We start from the raw sequence: 21855 nt of genomic DNA on the forward strand, positions 1-21855 counted from the left end.
CTGTGGCTCAAGTAGTAGAGCGCTAGCCTTGAGCTGAAGAGCTGAGGGACAGCGCCCAGGCCCAGAGTTCAGGCCCCACGACTGGACCCAAAAAAAAAAAAAAAAGCACTCATGCAGCCTGCATTTTCTACTGGCATCATTCAAACACCAGTCAAATCTGCAGCCAGTCACAGTTCCCACAGGGCTCTAGGGTTCCCACATTATGCTGTCTTACCTCAGCTCCAGCCAATTTCACACTGATGTCAAACTTCTCCAAGGAAGGAAAAGCAGTCTGCCAGCCCAGGTCTGATGGGCTCTGACTCCTCAGCTAACATCAGAAAAAGGCTTCCAGTCCCTGCTAGCCTAAAGATACCCCAGATGTCTTGGTTGTCTAAAACCTTAGTGACCATTTGCTGACCTCCTGGACAATTTATGCCATAGATTCACATGGTCCTCCAGGTATGTGTCCAGCAAGGCATATGGGGCCTCCAGTGAGCAGACATACTTCTCAGATCTAGGTGTTCCCCTTTCTCCTTTCTCAAAGACCTCAGAGATCTTACCTTATGCTCTTTCCCCTTGGCATGCCTCTTTCTGGCACGGTCAAGTTCAAATATCAGCATCAGTAGATGTCAGTCACTTGGAAAATCTTCCAGAACCCTCCCCCAAAACTCCTTGTTTTACAGGGCTGCAGATCATCTGACATCATCATGGCATCTATTCCACTAGGTTTTTAATTAAGTGAGCATTTATTTCCCCCATTTGCATTTCAGCCTTCTAAGATTTGCCCTTATGTATCAAGACATCCAATCATATGGTTTGTGCAGTGGCAAAACTTGTAAATATTTGTGGGGATAAGTGATATGAACAGAAGTCAGCCCAAAGGCTCTCTTTTTCTTCCTGGAAAGTGTAGGCAGAAGCACCTGTGAAATTTTCTACCCTTTTCTGTCCTTAGTTCAGAGTGACCCAGATAACAAGTGTGTCTTCCAGGGGAAAAAAAGTTTTCCTTTGGAATTACTAAGAGAGGGCTAACTTCCTGGAAACTAATAAATGGTACTATGAATCTAAGAGAAGGACACTGGATATAAGACTGGATATAAGGACACTGGAGATAAGAAACAGGGACAAGGTAAACCTTACAAAGGTTGGGTAAGCCCCTAGATCTTTGGTAGAGATAGAACCACACCCAGGTTTGGCAACCCTCTCTGTATGTTCTAAGAATGGAGTGAAAATCTGCTCTCAATTAGTGGCATTGTTTTTCTCTCTCTTGACTCACTGAGATGCGTTGGCAGAACAGTTAAGAACATAAGCTTAAACCCTCACATCTTGAACAAACTTAAATTTTATAGCCCGCTTAACATGACATAACATACTGAGGGAATGCTGCTCTCTCACTAGCAGATCTACTTCAAATTGTTCAGCACCTCTCAACTCCTGGGCATCACTTCTTGCTATTGGCAAGTATTACAGAACGCTAATAACGTAAGTATCTAGATTCTCAAAGAGCTTCTGTTTGCTGGGCTGACACGTAGGTTGCCTTTAGAGGTATTTAAATCCAAATGAAAGTCTTGGATTGGCAAAATTTAGAAAGCTTTTCAGCTCACTGTATTGTGCTTGTGTGAAAGTGGTCGCTTATGCGTGCTGGTGGTGGGAACATATGCTGGTCTGTTCCCAGTTGGAGGCAGTGTGGTGGTGTCGGTCGGCTGAAAATGCACATGCTACTGGACCCCGCAAGTTCTACTGTAGTAGGAGCCAGTGACACATATGGAGTGCTATTTCCAACCCTAAGCATATATTAATTAATTTGATCCTCACACACCTCATTGAGGTAGGCGGTGGCATCACTCCATTTTGCAGATGAGAAAGGTGAAGTGGAGATGTAAAATATCTGCCAAGATTATCCAGCCAGTAAGAACCCAGGTATCTGGAGACATCAATTAAAGCAGTAGCTTCTATTTCTGATATCATGTGGCAGCTGCTTATTGAGTGCCTATAGTGTATCTATGTTGTGGGGGAACTTTATGTCCTTAGAAAAGTATGCAGCTCTGTGCTCTTGTATTTGTAATCTTATTTTGAAATAAGGTCTGTGCAGATGTAATTATGGATTTCGATGGATCCTAACTCTAGGGCCTAATAGCTTGATAAGAAAGCTATGTGAAGACCTAGATACACCAGGAAGGAGGGCATGTCATGGCTGCAGAGACTGGAGTGATGTTTCTGGAAGTTGAGAAGCACCAAGGATGCCCAGCAGCCACCAGAAGCAGGGAAAGACAGGGAGCAGCTTCTTCCCCGTGCCTCCAAATGGAACCAGCCTTGCTAACGCCTAGATTTCAGATGTCTAATTCCACAACTGTGGTAGAATCCATTGCTGCGTGTTACACCACCAGCTATGAGGTAAACCTTCACGGCAGTCCAAGGACAATAATAAAGAAATATGATGGGGACACATAGGCAGCAGGTTCCTGAAAGATGGCTTCACAGGCAGAGATGACGGAATAAATGGGCTCAAGGATATGGAGGGAGGTGGTAACCTGGCTGTTGTTATAGCACGATAATAACTGTGGTCATTTTGGACAGAATCAAAGGCCCCATTGTATCTGCAGCCTGTTTATCTCTGCAGTTCTCAGGGGATGAATCTGGCAAGAATTTTTCTTTTTAAAGGCACGGGGAGCGGGTAATTATTCAGAACTCTTATTCATGGTTTTTGCAAATGGATTTTGCGGTAATTTTTTTTCTTCCGGGCATTTGGCAGTGCTGAGAGGGACATAAAGCATAAAGAAGTCCAGTAATATTAGTATGCAATCACTGGGGAGGAGGAAGTGATGAAAGGTAGAAGAAAAATATCCTTAATTAAAATGTACAAGGAGCCGGAGGTTACCTGGGCCTCCGAAATGTTGTGGTGCTGGCAGTCTGGGTCCTGGGGCTTCTCCTTGGCTCTTTGAACAGGGACCTTATGTTGTTGGATAAATTCCTCCAGCCTTAAAACCTAAAACAGAAGGCAAGAAACACTAGGCAATGAAGCACAGTCAAACTTCCTGGATATGGTTATCAACGTGGAAATCCATTCACCTGGGTCCATCTGTGCTCAAGAGGGTCCCCTCAGTTCTTGCCTTGCATGCATGAGGCCATGGATTCGAATTCCTCAGCACCTCATAAGCAGAAAAAGCAGGAAGTAGTGCTATGGCTCAGGCGGTAGAGTACTAGAGCTGAGGGACAGCACCCAGGCCCAGAGTTCAGGTCTCATGAGAGGGTCCCCCCAGAAAATCTTATGTGCTTATAGAAAAGCTAGCATTAATTAGCTAGTTGCTAGTGTTCTTTTTTAAAAAGAGCCCAAGGTAGATGCTGTTGATTTACACCTGTAATTCTAGCTACTCAGGAGGCTGAGATCTAAGGTTTGTGGTTCAAAGCTGGCCTTGGCAGGAACATCCATCAGATTCTTATCTCCAATTAACCAGCAAAAAAGCAGGAAGTGGAATTGTAGAGCACTAGCCTTGAGCAAAACAGCTCAGGGACAGCACTCAGGCCCTGAGTTCAAGCCCTAGGACTGGCACACACAAAAAAGAGCCTAATAGGTTTATTGTATTCTGTACTTTTTAAAAAATTATTTGCATCTATCGCTATAACTGGTGACTTTTTAAAAACAATTATTCCAGCCTGAAAACCCACTTAATTTTTTTTCCTTTCCTCTCCCCTTCCCTTCTTTTCCTCTTTCTCTATTCTTTAATTATTTTTATAAGTTTTTTTTTATCGTGAAAATACTGTACGGAGGGGTTACAGTTACATGAGAAAGGTAATGAGTACATTTCTTACCAAGATTGTTGTCTCCTCCTTTGTTTTTCCCCTTCCACCCCTTCCCTCCCACCTCCACAACTACACTCTCCCTCCTCCCCACCTAAATTGTAAAGTTCATTTTTCAACATAGTGTCTTGTACATCTCATTGGTACAATGGGTCAACCTGTATCCCTATTCAAACATTTTGCTTTTTCCCTTCCCCTCCCCAAATTATACTGACATCAAATACTGTGAAAACAGGGGTTATACCCTGGGGGAGGAACACACAAAGCAACAACAATAACAAAAAAGATCACAATGTACCTTATAAATACGTTAGAAACAATAGCAAGCAAGAAAAAAAAACACTTGTGTCCCTATCTTGGGGTTCATTTTGCTTAACTTCATCTTATCTGGTCATATGAACATAACTTTTGACCTTTTTTCTATTTGGACATAGCTAGCAAGATCAATAGAAAGCCCATGGATTGGGAGAAGATATATATATATATATATATATATATATATATATATATAATCAGAATTCTATGCCTCCATGGAAAGAATTGGAAAAAATTATATTAAGTGAAGTAAGCCAGGCCCAAGGAAACGTAAGTCCCATGGTTTCCCTTATTTGCAATAACTATTATATGTCTTTCTCTATTTTATACAAATGTTAATCATGTCTCACAGCATGAGAATATTAGCATTTTCAATCTCTTTTGGCAAAAGACTTGTAAAAAATGTATCAGAATTTAAGAATTGCACAGATAAATTTAGAGAAGAATGGCTGGGGGGGACTATTAAAATTTAAAGGTTTAATTACAATTACTACTAACCAGCTAATTGTGACAAATCAATTAAACAGATTGTTTTCCCCCCAGACTTTGAGGAAAATGAGGCCAATAACCATAAAGAAAACTCAGACTTTGTGAGAATTTGTCTAGAAAATAAAGTAAGAGGGAAGGGATAGAATGAAAACAAGACAGTAAGATAATAAAACATGTCCTTGTCTTTAAAACTGTCATCTTGTATGGGAGATACAGTTTTATAACCATAGCAACACTCAATAGAGAAACATATAAAATCGTATCACACCATTAATAGTGTAACTACTCCATCCAAGCTGTGGATCTAAGCACTTTGTAGTATTAGTTATTTACATCTTCACGACATCCACCATGGGGTAGGACTGCACAGAATTTGCAGCAATAAATGCACCTCTGGAGGAGTCCAGGAAGCTTGAGAATACTGCAGAATAAGTGGGAGTCTAGAGGTCGGCCAGGGGATAAAGGTGGGGATGGGCGCTGTAGGCAATGAGACCAATAAGTGCAATGATAGGGAGCAGACAGGATGGGTGTGAAGCGTGAAGTTCCATTTGAAGGAAAGGGTAGGAGTAGACTGAGGAAGTGGAGGGAGGGCCAGAATCTTAGAAAGTAGTGGTGGTGAGTTAGGTTGAAACTAACTTGCAAAAACATTATATAGAGATGAAAGATTTTAGGGAGTAAAGACTTGAGTGTTGGGTTTCAGAACATGCATTTTTGGAATTTGCTCGCCCAGGGGGAATGCAGAGTCAGGAAGACCTATGACAATGCTTTTGAAAGAATTTAGACATCACAGAGAAACAGCAAGGCCTTCAGAAAGCCACCTTGCTTTTTATAAGGAGCATTAGGAAAAGAAACAGTTCAAGTTCAAGCTCTCTTTGTCTTGCATCTTGCTAAAGTTTATGAAATAGTCAAGTCTTATATAGTTGTGTGTGTGTGTGTGTGTGTGTGTGTGTGCGCGTGTGCACGTGCTCGCATGTGTGTGCCTGTGTAGTTTTCTTTCTGTCTTATTTTGTTTTAAGAGGCAGAGTCTTGCTATGTTTTCCAGGCTGGTTTCAAACTCCTGGGCTCAAATTCCTATGGTCAAGTGATCATCTTACCTCAGCTTTCTGAGTAGCTGGTTCTACAGGTACACACACCACTGTGCATGACCTATAATGTTTATGTAAACATCTATAAGCAGGTAAAGTGATGGTCGAGTCCCCAAACATCTCTATCCTGAGAATCCTAAGACTTTCTTGTAAAGAGAAAGCAGAATTCAAATGGACTTGAGCCACAGGATACATAGGACCCAACAACTGAGTAGATTTGACGGCGGGGGGGGGAAGGGGGGGCAGAAGCAGGAGGGGACGGTGGGTAAAGTTGGTGAGCTGGGAGAACAAACAAGGTGTGGTGAGTGGTAGATGATAGTACCATTAGTATGGTGGCAGAAATTGAAGATGAACAGCCAAATACAGTAATTTGTCCAAAGTCAACCTCTTGATCATGGCTTATATTGGGCAGTCATTGAGGTCCTGATGGATTGTTAGTATCAAAGAAGTGACACAGACTACTGGGTAGCATTGGCTTGCTTGTTTAATTTCTAGTCACACTTTATTAGCTTCATGACTTTGGGGAAGTCATTTACCTTACCTTATCTTTGCCTCAATGTTCTCATTTCCAAACTTGAGATAATAATAGCATCTACAATGTAAAGTGGCTGTGAGGACTAAGAGACTTAGTATGTTTAAGCTGCTTAGGCAGTATCTTGACTACAATGCTGTTCCACAAAGTGCTAGCTCCTTTTCCCAGAATCCCTAGCATTGGTGATAGAACCCAGGACCTTGCATGCTAGGCAAGTACTCTACTACATTCAGATCCAACTGTTGCTTTTTTAAAAGAGGGGTTCTTCGGAGCATTCAAGGAAATACGATTCCTATGATGTGACCCATGGTTCTCACATCTGCAGAATATTTGGGGTGGTCTCAAGCACATATATGAAGCCATTCTATACTATGGAGAGCAGTACTAGTACAACATGAATACTGGCAGCATAGCCCCACAAGGGAGGAGAAAGTGAAGGAAGGAGGGAGGAAGTTAAAGGAAGAGAAGCAAAAGAAGAATGGAAGAGGGGGAGGAGAAAGTGTGCTTTTTTTACTGTGCAATCCCACCTTGGTCTGCATTAGGACTGAAAAAATATACTGAAGACTCTTCAAGACTCACTAGCAGATGCTGATAGGCCAAGACTCAGGCGTGCTCACTCCTTTATTTTCCTGAATGTTTTTTAGAAATAGAGTTAGAGAAAGATATAACTTACCATCTGTGTACCAATTGATTAGCTGAAGAAACAACGTATCACAGCTACAGTATCAGTGCTTAATACTTTTCCCTGATCCATCATTTTGACTTCCCTTCTAGAATGAATCACAGATCAATTTTCCCTATCATGCAGTCTTTGGATTGATCCCCATGTATATGTATTTCTAAACCTTCACTATTTTTTACATGGCCTCTGTGTTCTTAAGAGTTCCTCAGGACATTGGATATTAGCGTAATCAATCTTCAGCACAGGAGAAGAAAGTGAAAAGGAGAAAAAGAAGGACAGGGAGGAGGAGGAGGAGGAGGAAGAAGAGCAGGAGGAGCAGGAGGAAAGTCCCAGAAGTTATCGTACAAAGCCTGGGCAGAGAGCCAGTTTCATGAACAGATAGATCTCTTCTGGAAAGCTTGAGGGAGGGCCTAGAAAGAAAGGAAACATTATACCTTTTGGTCTAATCAAGTTCAGAAATGACTCTTAGGACTTGTTTTTTAGCCTCTTCTACTAATCCAATACTTTTAAGATCTTGTAAACATGTTTTGATTCATTAAAAAAAATGGAAACCCCATCTTTCTTTTAAACAGTTAAAAAACATAAAGTTTCAATTAATTAGTGAATTCATTCATTCATTATTATAATGGAAAGGGCCCAGTCCCACAGAAGTGATAATGCAGACACAGAGACTGGAGATTTACTGCCCTTGATATCACTTAACCACAGGATCAACACCAGCAGCCTCCTGCTGCCTTCTTTTATGTGAAGCATTTAAGTGCTCTTTGTTTAAGCCTCTATAAATCAGGCTTTCTGTTACTTGCAGTGGAAATTTATGTCCTCTGACACAGCCATCCTGTCTGGCCAAGTGCCCTTGGCTTTGTTCAGAAGATGTAGAAAGATGGAGTTGCCAGAAGCTCCCAGGGATGACAACCACCATTCCCATGTATTGCGTTTTTCACGGTTTACCTCAAGGAGAGAATTTTGAAGTTTCACATTGAGGGATGCTTTCTCTTCTTCCAACTGCTTTATTTTCCTTTCTGATTTCATCTTCACTTCCTCCAACTGTACTTCTACTTCCTAAATGATAACAAGAAGGATTAGCTATACAAGGAAGGCAGGAAAACAGGACATTTATATAGTTACACCCTGGCTTATTCCAAAGGGGATAAAAGAATTTAAAAGAGTAATAAAATGCTGTTTAAACACAATAACAAAAATGGACAAGAAGATCATTAGAAAACAAGTATTAAATACATGCCCCCAAATCTCTCTCTCTCCCTCCCCCCCTCTCTCTATATAATTTATTTATTTTTATTTTTTTTGTCAGTGATGGGTCTTAAACTTTTGGCCTGGGTGCTGTCCCTGACTCTTTAGCTTAAAGCAAGCCCTCTACAACTTGAGCCACAGCACCATTTCTGGTTTTCTAGTGGTTAATTTGGAGAAGAGTCTCACAGACTTTCCTGCCCAGGCTGGCTCTGAACCGTGATCCTCAGAGCTCTGCCTCCTGAGTAGCCAGGATTACAGGTGTGAGCCACCAGCACCTGGCGTAAAGTTTAATTTATATAGGCTAGAATGGCGTAGATCTTTGACTCTAAGTCTGAAATATGAAGTAGGCTAGAATAGGGTAGACCCTTGACACTATGTTTTCTAGCATCAAATAGGAAAATAGAACATTCAACATGAGCAATATTCTCAGTGTTCCATAAGTCAATAACCTAACTACATTCTTAGATGAAGGAGATATTAAAAGCAGAACAAAATTTGTCTATCCAGATAGGAACCATACAGCAGCAGCCAGAATGATGGGGTTCACAGGCAGCTTTCTCCACGGTGTCTTCCATAGCCTGTGAGCCTCAGTATAGAGAAGATCCAGATGGAGAAACATTTGGAGACCATGTGAGCTGCACAACCATGTTTTAGCTGTGTCATCCTTACCACATTTCTCAAGATGTACTGTGCTATTTTCATGCTTACCACTGTTCAGGATACACAATGAAGGCTCAACAAATGATGTCCATTTTGACTCTTATGGATGTCTTGCTCTTCTTAGCTGAACGTTAGGTAAATATTAAGTCAACAAATAGTTATGGAATCCTAACATGTATCTGCCCTTTTATCAGAACTGAGAATTTAAAAAAAGATAAAATTCCTATGTGTCAGAAATTTATGTGAAAAAAGAGCTGTCAAAGTCAGTGAGTACCATATGAGAAATACTATGAAAGGTGGAAAAATAATAAAGAAGGGAAGGGCACTACAGATGTAGCATAGGTAGGCCAGAGAGTGCTCCATAGAAAATGACTTTTGAGTATAAAATCCCTGCATTCAGTAAAGGCCCAGCCAAATAGATGACTGGATTTGAGTAGGAGGACCTACTAGGACCTGCAAAGGGTTTTCTATGGTCTAAGGACTGGAGTGAAGGAGGGGAATTGGTAGGAGAAGAGGTTGGAGGGACCTTTGATCAGGCCTTACACATCTTAGTAAACAGTACAGTCAGGATACACATCATGGGAAATACACATCTTCATCTTACAAGGAAGATGAAGATACTGGAAGGTCCAGGCAGAGAAGCCACATGACTGAATTATACTTTCATTATACCACTGCTAGTTTCTATCTTGGGGACACATAAGGAAGGAGATGAGGTGGAAGGACCAACAGGAGCAATGGGGTGGCCCAGTATAAAAACGTACAGTGAGTAGCAGTCACAGTGTAGTGCTGTGGCACAAATATTAAAATGCCAGGTATCAGAGCCCAGCATCTGAGTCTGGGTAAGGGAGGCCAATGTTGAAACAGGTATCAATAAACTCAGCAAGAACCAGATGGGTACATGTGGGAGAGGGTAGGAAAATGTTCTCTACTGGGGTAACAGGAAAGAACATGGAATGAGTGAGGAATGAAAAGACTGGTGGACAGAGTTGAACAGTGGAGAGTTATAGAATGGATGGGGCAGAACTGGCAAAGAGAAGTCTGTTTCTGCAGATTATTTTGAGCAATGGAAAAGAGTTGGAACCACACCATGGAAATGACAGGCACTGTAGAGAAGCTGAAAACCAAGGCTGAGCTGTCTGAAGATCCTGGACCAGAGCCAAGATGACATGAAATGGGTTGTGGCAGAGAGGTCATTGCATGGTCTATTGAGATATGGTGATGGGGTCAGAGAGGAAGTGCTAAGCACACTGGGATGCAGGGTTATTCTGAGTCACTAGATCAGAACAGCATTCCACTTGTTGGCTAACTGAATGCCAGGTTGAGACAGAAGACCTGGTTTTGGCTTTTCTGGACATCTAAAAGGCTATACTGCTGAATATTTGGATGGTACCTTTACGTGTTCTGTGGGGCCCAACCAGACCAAGCCAGTGGCCCTGGAGTGATCCCTGGCTAATGCCTTAGGGTAGTCATTTAAAAGAGTACAAGAGAGCAATTTAATTCGATTGTTGGGGTTGTATGACCTGGCCATAAGCCCATGCAGTCTCTCTTCAGTAAACCTATGCAATTCTTAATGCTTTAAGACAATGTTGTTTGGAGAATTTGACAAACAACAAGACAACATATAAATTATCAAAGTTATTAAGGAAACAATATGTTATTCTTTGGAATTAAAAACGCTGAGATAACTTAAGCTGCCATTAGGAGTCCTCAGCAAAAAAGCTGATTTTTAAAAAACTTAATGAACTAGTTCACATGCACAAGAGCTTTGCCTGAACGTAAGTTTGGTGTATCACATATACAAACTCTGCCAACGCACTCCTGTCACAGCATAAATTCCCTGCTAAGGTGATGTGGGGCTTGAAGGAACGGCCCAGACTTCCCCTAGCACAGCTTCCTCCACTACTTGTAATCCCTCACAGCTTCAGCTGTTGCCTTGATAAAGGACCAGTGAATAAAACATTGCCCTACAAACAAAAATTGCTGATTTTAGCAGTAACTTTTGGCATTACTAAGCCTCACTGTAGGTGCAAAATAACATGAGTTGTTGTGAAAAAGCAAACAATGCTGAGTCGCTGGGAGAACACAGGCTCAGTGCTGAGCTCAAAGTGACCTTGAGGATCTCCACAGGAAGTGTTAATATACTCCCATTTCAGGAGATAAGAAAAGCAACTACAAGGTCAAGAATATGAAGAGACTGGTGCTTTCAGATATATGACCTGTACCCCTGAGAAAACAGTTCCAGGCTGCACTCACAACACACCATTCCACCTCACGTTAACAAGCTTAAGGCCTATCATCCCACAGTGTTAGGAGTGTCCCTTTCTCTCCTCCACAAGCCCCTGAGCTCCATTTTAGGCAAGAACTGTGTCCTTCGCCTGTGTGTCATTAGAGACCCAGCTCATACATGCACCCACAAGATCACAGTAAATAATTGGGCAAGGAAAGAAGAAATGGAAAAGGAAAGGAAGGAAAGGGGAGAAAGGAAAGAATCATCATGGCTGAACATGGGCCTCACCTTTTGTAGCTTCTTTCTCTCTGCTTCAACGGATGAGCGCACAGACTTGATTTCCACAGTGTGCTTCTTTACCAAGTCCTCCAGACGCCTCACTAGCTGGTCTTTGAGGTGTTTCTTCTCCTCTTCAGTTTGATGTTTGATCTTTTGAAGGTCTTCTTCATATTGTTGCTTCATATATTCTGTCTCAACACTTGACACTTTCTATGGGAGGAAAGAGGGCCTTGTAAATCTACTGGGTAGCAGTGACATCCTGAGAATTCTCTTTAAATATGCTGATATTACAGAATATATCAGAAAGTTTACTCTGTGTGTGTGTGGGTGGGTGTGTGTGTATGCACGCAACGGTATTGGGGTTTGAACTCAGGGCCTGAATGATGTCCCTGAGCTTCTTTTGTTCAAGGCTTTTACCACTGGAGCCAACAGTTCCACTTCTGGTGTGTATGTGTGGGCTTTATTTGTTTGTTTTTGTTTTTTTGGTAGCTCTCTGGATATGAGTCTCACTGAAAAAAAATAAAAATAGTCTCACAGACATTCTTGCCTGGGCTGGCTTTGAACTATGATCCTTGGATCTCATCCCCTAGAGTAGTAGAATTACAGGTGTGAGCCTGGTAATTTAATACATTCTATAAGACTATATATTTGAAATTTGTAAGAGACTTGAGAAAGGCCTCACTGTAATTTTATCTTTTGTCACAGGATCTGATGTGCTAGACCGCATCATAGTAGTTTCTTTTCTTTTTTTTTTTGTCGGTCGTGGGGCTTGAACTCTGGGCCTGGGTGCTGTCCCTCAGCTCTTCAGTTCAAGGCGAGCGCTCTACCACTTGAGCTACAGCACCACTTCCGGTTTTCTGGTGGTTTATTGGAGATAGGAGTCTCACAGTCTCTCCTGCCCGGGCTGGCTTTGAACCGCGATCCTCAGATCTCAGCCTCCTGAGTAGCTAGGATTACAGGCGTGAGCCACCAGCGCCCGGCTAGCATCATAGTAGTTTCTAAAGGATTCTTGTTTTGACTCCTAAGCAATTTCCAATTTTCCAGAAGTCAACATAAAAAGTTGGGAGAATTCTAGCCGGGCACTGGTGGCTCACGCCTGTAATCCCAGCTACTCAGGAGGCTGAGATCTGAGGATCACGGTTCAAAGCCAGCCCGGGCAGGAGAGATCGTGAGACTCCTCTCTCCAATAAACCACCAGAAAACTGGAAGTGACGCTGTAGCTCAAGTGGTAGAGCACTACTAGCCTTGAGCTGAAGAGCTGAGGGACAGCACCCAGGCCCAGAGTTCAAGCCCCACGGCCGACCAAAAAAAAAAAAGTTGGGAGAATTCTGCTACATTCTCTGTCACCCAGTTTCAAATGTCACAGGCTGGGAGGAAGCTGGTAGAACTTCCTCTCTCAATCCAGCTACTCTCGGGCACTAAGGGATCTGATCATTCCAAGTAGATTCTCTATGGTTGGAGAATGGCCTCTACCTGAAGCTCATTCAGGAAAAGGCACCTGTACCTCTCCATTCCTAGGGATGGTTGGATACTACCTGTGTAGTAGAGTCTCCTTTGATGCAGGAACACTCCTTAGGAAAGCCTTGATCTTGCTGCAGATGAAAATTCTGGCCTTCTAAGTCATTTTCTTCTGCCAGGACTTCATTCTCCAAAACAAATATAGGCTTTATGTCATCTGCAAACATAAGTTCAAATATCATTTATGAAGTTCTTGGCTTGATGCTGTGAACAGTCAAGTCCCCATCTTGCTATTCAGCCATTTTGCTTATCAGCCCTTTGTATAATCCCTGTTCTATGTCTTCTGCCCTTGAGCACAGAAACATAGTATCTCATCTCTGCTCAAACAAAATCTGATCCTTTGCATAATTGCTATGCTCTCCCTGCCTAAGCTAATAATTAACAATTAAAAAATAGTACATTAGGTTACAAAATGGTGTATATTCCCCAACACACACAAACGATACACACACACAAACACACACACACACACCTATACATACACATATAATCATTTATTCAATGCTGATTTAAGGGATGAGAAAAATAAATACAACTAGAACCAATAAATTTTTTTTCTCTTGATGCCATTTTAATGGGAGTGGCATTTGAACTCAAAGCTTTACCCTTGACAGGCAGAGCTATATATTTGAGCCACACCCTTACACTTTTGTCCCATTTTTTTTTTTTTACCACTGTTCTAAGTGCTGATTATACTTCTGGTTCCTATTGAAATCTTTCTTCTCAGCCTATGAGTTCTTTTTCATTCTCAGACACATTATTCCCTTCTGGGCCTGTAAGACCAAAATGTACCACAGGCTGACACAACCATTCTATAAGCTTCAAAAAGCAGAAACCGTGTTTTGTGCATTTTTTTGATAAGCTTTTCACACTACTCAAGGGACTTGAGTAGAAGGCATTTGAATTCAGATAGTCTTAGATATAGCAGCTTTTTACCAACCATTTAGTCCAATAAATTCTTTTTCAGCTTCACTTCTTTATCATGGCATAACAATCCATATCTCACAAAATGGTGGGAAGATCTACTCATGTGATTGTGTAAAGTGACATTTAGATGTCGAGTCTGTGCCGCAAGTGAGACAGTCTGGGAGTCAGCTCACCTGTGCCCGGCATGGAATGGATGCATCCAACTGGCAGGCCAGATCCAACGTCCTTGCCCCTGCCTCCTTATTTCTGAGCAGTCTTGAGGTGCCATTAACAACAGGCCATCCTGGCAGCTAACCTGCCATGTTTAAGGAGTTGTTTCAGGGGATCTCACCTGGTTTCTGTGCCACGTGACCCTCCTGCAGAATCAGTCTGTCTTTGGCAACAGCCAGCTTCTCCCCAAGTTTCTTTGCAGTGTTCTTCAACTCTGAGTTCTCTTGTCGAGCATCCCTTAGCTGCAGGTCCAGGTCCTAAATTAGACAGGAAGGATCTCAGTTGTCTGCTTGCAATTCTGTAGAGAGATGTGCTGCATGCACAGAAGAGCTGTTAGTGCCGAAAGGTGGGTGAGCACTCAGCAGGAGCCCTGAGTCTTTAGAATTAGTGGCTCTGAGTCCAGCCAATTCCCTACTCTGATGGACAAAGTTTTCTAACTTTCCTCCAGAGTGTGTTCAAGTGTCTGGGACAGAAAAGAAAATGTTCAGGAAGTAGCACAAATATCAACTGTGGCTCAGTACTTTTGTAGGGTTCACATAACAGGCCAATCTATGACCCTGCTTTTTGTGAATACCAATGTCCTAAGGAAACGCAAGTGACTGTGGAAAGAATACAAGAGTTAGAACTAGACTGACGTAAATTCAAAAGCTTACTTACTGTGTGCCTCGTGAGCTAGCCTTTAAACTTCTCTGCTTTTCTTGTCTTCTTATCTGTAAACTACAAATCTCTAACCTCCTTGTCCATAGCCTAAGCTTGGCACATAGTAGGCCTTCAATAAATATTTGCTGAGTGTAGTTTTATCACATATTAAAAACAGTACTGCTCACTTTGGTAGAAGACCAAAGACAGTGCGTGGCCCATAATAGGTGTTAAACAGGTTGCCGAATGAAGGTAGTCAGGTTGGACCTAGACAGTAACTGCCACCTTGGTTAGAAGTTAAAGATTTAGCAATGTCTGACATGTGGTGGGTGTTCAGATTTGGCAGCCCTGCCCATTCTCCCCTCAGGAGGTATGAAGAGTGGCTTTACCTGAATCCTCTCCTTCAGCTTCTGGGCATACTTCTTCAGGTCACTGATCTTGCGGCCCCTGTGCTCCAGGTCTCCTTCCAGCTTCCTGACCTGGGCCTGCAGGGCTGACTCTTGAACCTGGAAGTTCTTGCGGAGGTCGGTCTCCTTCTCTTGCCACTGCCACAGGGCCTCGCTCACTGACTGCTGCATGGCCTGCCGGATGGCCTCGTTCTCTCGCTCGTAGGTGGCCTGCAGTTCCTCAGCCTTGCGGGCGTAATCCTGGCTCAGCTGCTGGTTCTCAGTGCGCAGGCGCTCCACCTCCAGCAGGACCTGCCGCATTTCTGGGCCCTGGCTGGGCTCGGTCGTGGCGTCCGGGATCTCCTGGGACGGTCTGCCCCACTGGGGAGCCTCGTGGCTCATCAGCTGCCGGAGCCTCTTCTCGTAGTCGGCCTTGAGCTCCAGCATCTCCTTGGAGAGCGTTAGGACGCGCTCTGCGTGCTCGGCCTCCGCCCTCAGCTCTCGCTCTTTGGTCTCTAGCTTGCACGTGGCCGACTCTGCCAGCGCCTCCCGCGTCAGCCTCTTCTGCAGCTCCAGGGCACTCTCCAGGGCCTGGATGCGCTGCAGAAGGGTCTCCTGTTCCTGCAGGAGCCTGGCCTTGGTCTCAGCCACCGCGCCCTGGAGTTCCTCCTGGTGGGCCTCCCGCAGGGCCTCCATGGTGGCTTCGGCCTCATCCTGGCGGGTGTTCAGGGCGTAGATCACCTGCAGGAAAACCCGCAGAGCCTGGTTAGCGCGGCCAGGCGAGGCCAGGCGAGGCGAGGCCAGGCCAGGCCAGGCCAGGCCAGGCGGTGGGTGTGCGCCAGCCACGGCCGCCTCTCCACCGGAAGGCAGAGCTGGCCATTTCCTAGAATGCACTTCCAGGAGAAGCCTGTGAGAAAGCAGGTAAGTGAGAGGGAGAGGCAGCAGCAAGGAGGGCGCATAGCACCAGATGGAGAGGGACTCTGGCCAGTTCTGGAGGGGTCTCCTGAGAACGGCAGGAGTGCAGGAAAGCGCGTTAAACCCAGAAAGTGGCGGGAAGCCATTTATTGAAGGTGAACATTTTGGAATGCAAAACCCAATAAAACCTTAGGAATCGAAACCAGCAACATTCTCCATAGGCACAGGACAAACATTTGCCAAAACTCAATTTCCTCCCATGATAAAAACACTGAGCAGATTGGAAATTGAAAAGGACCTCCTCCAACTAGCAAGTACATCTAGAAAAATTAAATCTCGAAAACACTCACAATTAGTATCATACTCAAGGGACTGAATGCTGTCCTCAGATTAGTGCTGTGACAAAGATGTAAACCAGAGATAAATTAATACATATTACATATTAATTTATAATATACACATAATAGATAGCTTATATATTTGTTAACTAATGTATTCATACATATGTACATATAAATATAATACATACATAATATATGTATTATGTATTCATTACATATTATTTTTTATTTAATTTATTTAATATTTAATTATATACATAATAATATAATATATCTATTAGATAAAGAAAGATAGGAAGTCCAGGAATCAAGAATGATTTCTGATATGTTGATCTGAACAATCTTTCTGAAAAGGGAAAAAAAAAACTGTGGGTAGAAGAGGTATGAACAGGAAAATCAAGAGTTCTACTTGGAGATTAATTTTTATATGCCTGTAGACAACCTAGTAGAGAAGTCAACAAGGCAAATAGATCTACATCTAGTCTCAGAGAGACATACTTGAGCTGGAATGAAGTTTTCTAGAATCAGGAGAATTCTGTTGCTGCTATTTGTTTGACAAGAGATTTCAGATGTATGAAGGTGGGAATAATGGACCCCACCCCATGGTGTACACGGAAGTTAAAATTCTAGGAGACAAAGAAAAGAGAGAGAGAGAGAGGAACAGGTGTAGGCAGGCCTGGCAGGAGAATGAGGAAGCTGTCACCTTGCTGAGATGAGAAGGTGACGCCCACATTTACAACACAGCGGAGGGAAGGTTATCAAATAATTGTGCTGAGTGGAACGGGAAGAAGGTCAAAGAAGTGAGAACCTTTGAACTGGGTTTTAGAAAAGGAGAATGAGTTACCTACATTTCAGAGCAGCAGTAAAAGCTGTGTTGAGTTCTAGGTCTCTGCTTCATTGTGACATTTTCATTAGCCCTGCCCACTGGAATGAGTTTGAGGATGGATGAATGGATTGAGTAGAGTTGGGGCTTCACATGGTGAATGGGTTAGAGGGAGAGAAGGGCTAGGCAGTGGACGTACGTACAGGAGCTGGCAACTCTCTTTTCAATGCCAACAAGACATGCGCAAAATCAGCATTGATCCACAGCACTTGTTAAGTGCCCAGTAGCTGCATAATAAATATGCTATGCAACCCTTGCAGGGCATCAATAATTCATGCCTTCCTTCCACAGTGAGGAGATGCTTCGGGGAAGCACGATGCACATTTCCTAACCCCTTGAATTTACATGGCACTATTGAGTAGTGATTACCAATGGAATTTGGATTGATATCCCAATTTCATCTTGGGACCAACATGTGGGTTAAAATTACAAAGGGACACAAGTGATTTTTTTATTTCTTGCTATTGTTTCTAATGTATTTATAAGGTACCGTGTGGGTTTTTTGGTTGTTTTATATGTTCCTCCCCACCCCTCACCCCCTGTTTTCACTGTATTTGAAGTCGGTATAATTTGGGGAGGGAAAGGGAAAAAACAAAATGTTTAAATAGGGATACAGGTTGACCCATTGTAACAATGAGATGTACAAGATTCTATGTTGAAAAAGGAACTTTACAATTTATGTGGGAGGGGAGCTGTGGGGGGAGCATAGTTGTGGAGATGGGAGGGAAGAGATGGTAGGGGAAAAACAAAGGAGGGGGCAACAATGCTTGATAAAAAATGTACTCATTACCTTGCTCATGTAACTGTGACCCCTCTGTACAATATTTTCACAATAAAAAACTTATTAAAAAATTACAAAGGGTATATGTCCTCCCACAGTTTCTTTCACTATTGAAAACCTACTTAAGAGGATTCAAATGATTTAGGAAGGCGAAGTTTAAGATGGAAGGTATCCTAACCCTAAATTATTGAATAGGAACACTCATTCACCAGAAGCACTAGCATCTAGCTTTATATAAACAAGAAATAAACTACTGTAATGAGCCTCTGATCTCCTGGTGATTGTTACAGCATCTGTTAGTTACCTTAATGTGTCAAAGGGCCCCAAGACCATTCCTAGCGTTAGCTAGGAGGCTTTATAGGACTCAATACATAGTCATACTCATGACTATCAATTATTACAACAAATGACATGAAGCAAAATCAGTTAAGGGAACAGGTCCTGCAGTGATAATAGAAGGCATGCCAGGAGCAGGCTTCAGAGTCCCTACTCAATGGAGCTAACTTGCCTAGTAAGGATGTATGACAACACAGGTGAAATACTGTCTATCAAGAAAGCGGATTTCATACTTAGCATGCAAAGTTTTTGCTGGGAACTGCTTTAGGCAACTTCTGTTTGGCATACCCTGAAGTTCCAAACTCGTAGTTGGAAAGTATGTGTATTGTGCAGTCCATGATATTTATGAAAGTACTTTAGGTGTAATGAGTCACATTTTTTAAAATCAGTTTGAGGAGTAAATTCCCTTAGGAAATAGGGTAATTTTCAACATTGATAATTTTCAAATGTCAATCTTTTAAGCAATCATCTGTTATGTAGCAGTCCCAAGAGTGCTACATTAACCACTTTCTGCATGCTTAATATATAAACTAACGAAAAAAGATTGTTTTCCCCTCTTTAGTGATATCAAACTTGTGTGATAAGGCAAATCTTAACGTAATGAGAATTTCTTATAGTAAAGAACAAAATATCTTCGAAGGATAATTCTGTGAAATTTGGCTTTGGAGATTCCATGAAGGGGAAAATTAATAGTGATATCGATGGCGATCTTGGTGTGTGGGGTTTCCAAAACTGTAGCAAAGAAAACTTAACTTGAAGATCTTATTTACCCTGATGCCATAAAAATACATTTATTTGAAAAGGAATCAGTATCTCTTAGGTTAGAGGTCTTTTAGATTTTATCTACTCCAAGTAGGTTCATATAAATCTTTCCTGTTATGTGAAAATCTGTCCTATGAAAATCACTCCAGAATTAACATGAGATCAGATTTTAAGCTTGATGTAGCAGAAAGAGGCCCACATGGCAGGCACACAGCATTTAAAGGTATTTTGGCATGTACACATTTAGTCATGGTGTCCTGGAATTAAAGGCTCAACACAATCCTCCTCACAGGCTAGGCCCAAACTGTTCTGTTAGGCTAAAATCTAGTTATACTGTTCTTAGCTCTCTAAGGTTTCCAGCACATATTCCTGACCTCCTCCTTCAACACCACTCTGAAGATGGCTCAAATATCCTTCCAAAGAATAGTATATGCACAAACAAGAAATTTTTCTTTATCATGTTTTCATGCATTGTATTTCCTATCATATTTTGCATGTTCTTTTATAGACTACCAAGTTGTTTACATCTTTATATATAGTCTTTAGAGATTATGACATTTCTGTACCTAGAGAAAATTTATTTTTCTATTTTGGTGGCTTCAGATTCTATTGTATTGTATAGTCTTTATTTTTCACTCCCTGCTCATAGTCATAAACTTGTTTCTGCAGAAAGTTATTGACATGTTTCTTGTTTCATCATCATTATTAATTTTTATACTCCTTTTCCATTTCTTTCAACAAACGAGGTTTTTCTTTTGGCTTTTAAATGCAATTAGCAAAACTCCAGAGCCTGGTTTTAGAAAACTGAAGTTTTATTCTGATTTGCTTCCTCAAGCCCAGTGGTGCAGTCCAAAGAGAGTAATGGGGTGAAACTGGACCAAAGACACAAAGGATGAGCTGGAGAGCCCAAGTGAGACAAGAAGGGCTGAGCTTCTAGTTACCTGTTCATCTCTGTGGACACACCGATACTAGACAGCTGGATCTACCAACAGACATACATGTGATACCAGAGGACAAAACATGGCATGGTGTCTGGAGAAGTCCCTATTGGTGTTACTGAGGACACAAGGAAGTACTGTGGAGGTAGCTGTGAGGCTCAAGTTCAGCTACTTGTAGAGAGTGATGTAAAAGATAATTCCCCCCTCAGAAGAAGTCAGTTCAGGTAAACGAAGAAGAGTATGAGGAAATGGTTGACAAGACAATCAGTTTGGGAAAGATATAACAAAAAATATAGTGAAAACAGACATTCAAAAGATAAGCTGCAAGATAGAGGACTAAAAGTAACCTCTGATTTGACTCTGTAAGCAAGAAGTTAGGAAACAAAGAAGAGTCTATATTCTGAAGCATGAAAGGGAGGTAGTGCACCAGGAAAGGGTTAATGGAACAGCTGAAAAGCATGGAGAAACAGAAAAATGACAGAGAAAAGCAGAAAATAGAACAAACCTGAGGGTTGAGCTGAGGCATAATCACAAGATAAGTTAACAGCCCTGGTGACTGGTAATTCTAGGTGGAGGATATGTCCCACACTTCCCACATAAAACCCAGATGAGGGCTCTAATGTGATAATGACTGCACTAATGCAGAAGGTTAGTGAAGAAAGAAAATTTGTCATTTCACTTCTCTCAGAGAGCTCTCACAAGAAGCTGTCTTGTTGAAGGCACCTACTGAGATTAAGCTACTTTAGGAAATTGAAAATAAGAAATAACAAGGCTTAGGAAGTCTTGGAAGACCCTGCCTTAGTGTCTGGGTTGAAGATGGCCAGTTGAGAAGTTTAAGCAGTGTGGAGCTCAAGTGTGAAGGGTTCAGTAGTCTCCTTACAGGTGCCCATATTCCCTGGCAATGACAGAATCATCTCACTGCCTAACAGTCACAGTGGAAACACAACACTGAGCCCATGTTATAGTGGCAGAGTATTGGGCCTCCAGGACCTGATTCTTGTGTTGGCTGCAAGGTGGGTCTGATAGCCCTTAGCCTAGGTCAAGTCAAGGGAGCTCCACAGGGAAATAAACTTGAATGTGGAGTCTGAAAGCACTTAGAATACTAATGAAATAGCACCTCATCCCTGCCAACACACAGTCCTCCTTGAACATTGAGAATACTTCAACAGAAAGACTATCCATAATTATAACTTTTTTTTTGAGTTCGGTCATGGGGGCCTAAACTCTGGGCCTGGGCGCTGTCCCTCAGCTCTTCAGCTCAAGGCTAGTGCTCTACCACTTGAGCCACAGTGCCACTTTCGGCTTTTTTTGCTTATGTAGTGCTGAGGAATCGAACCCAGGCCTCATGCATGCAAGGCAAGCCCTCTACCACTGAGCCACCTTCCCAGCCCCCATAATTATAACTTTTGATCAGTGACTTGGTGTAGAGAGCTGCGAGCAGCCGCACCTGGAAGATGGCGCCGGCTTCCGCCCTCCACCTTCCCAATGGTTTACCACAGAGTGCTCTCTGTGGTAAACAACTCCTTACATGGCTAAGGCATAGAATCTGGCTTGCTTCCCCGCACCTGGACCTAATTGGTGGTTCCCACATGGCGTATCAGGGTTGGCTACCCAGCAGGTACTTAAGGCTGTGGGGAATTCTCCCCGGGGTTGGGGTCAGAAGATTGCTCAAAGGTCCTGAATAAACTGAAGAGAGAAGAGCTCGGTGTCGTGTCTTCCTTGCTGGTCGAGGTGGTCGCGACAACTTGGTCTTAAATCTCAAAGCAGAAGCATAAGAAAAACAAAACAAAGAAGAGCAAATAAAATAACATCCTTCCAAATGTCAGCTCATCAGTCACTACTAATAAGGAAGTAGAACAAAGCCTGAAAGAACTAAAATAATTATTATGAGAATGATCAACAAAAGAGGAAATGTATAAACATCT

General features: G+C 42.5%; 1 protein-coding gene across 1 annotated transcript in view; it reads right to left on the reverse strand.

Annotated features, from left to right (window-relative positions):
* Positions 1-18227, reverse strand: part of Fam184b (family with sequence similarity 184, member B) — a 52163-nt gene extending 33936 nt beyond the window's left edge. The window contains exons 1-7 of the mRNA XM_013008892.1: positions 18199-18227; positions 14978-15881; positions 14071-14206; positions 12830-12969; positions 11304-11504; positions 7826-7936; positions 2855-2962 (exon numbers count right to left, since the gene is read on the reverse strand). Of these exons, the coding sequence (XP_012864346.1) occupies positions 2855-2962; positions 7826-7936; positions 11304-11504; positions 12830-12969; positions 14071-14206; positions 14978-15881; positions 18199-18227 (1629 nt within the window). The remainder of the gene's footprint in view (positions 1-2854; positions 2963-7825; positions 7937-11303; positions 11505-12829; positions 12970-14070; positions 14207-14977; positions 15882-18198) is intronic.
* Between the last annotated feature and the right edge of the window lie 3628 nt (positions 18228-21855).

This window comes from Dipodomys ordii, unplaced genomic scaffold (genome assembly GCF_000151885.1).
Source record: "Dipodomys ordii isolate 6190 unplaced genomic scaffold, Dord_2.0 Scaffold8, whole genome shotgun sequence".
NCBI lineage: Eukaryota > Metazoa > Chordata > Mammalia > Rodentia > Heteromyidae > Dipodomys > Dipodomys ordii.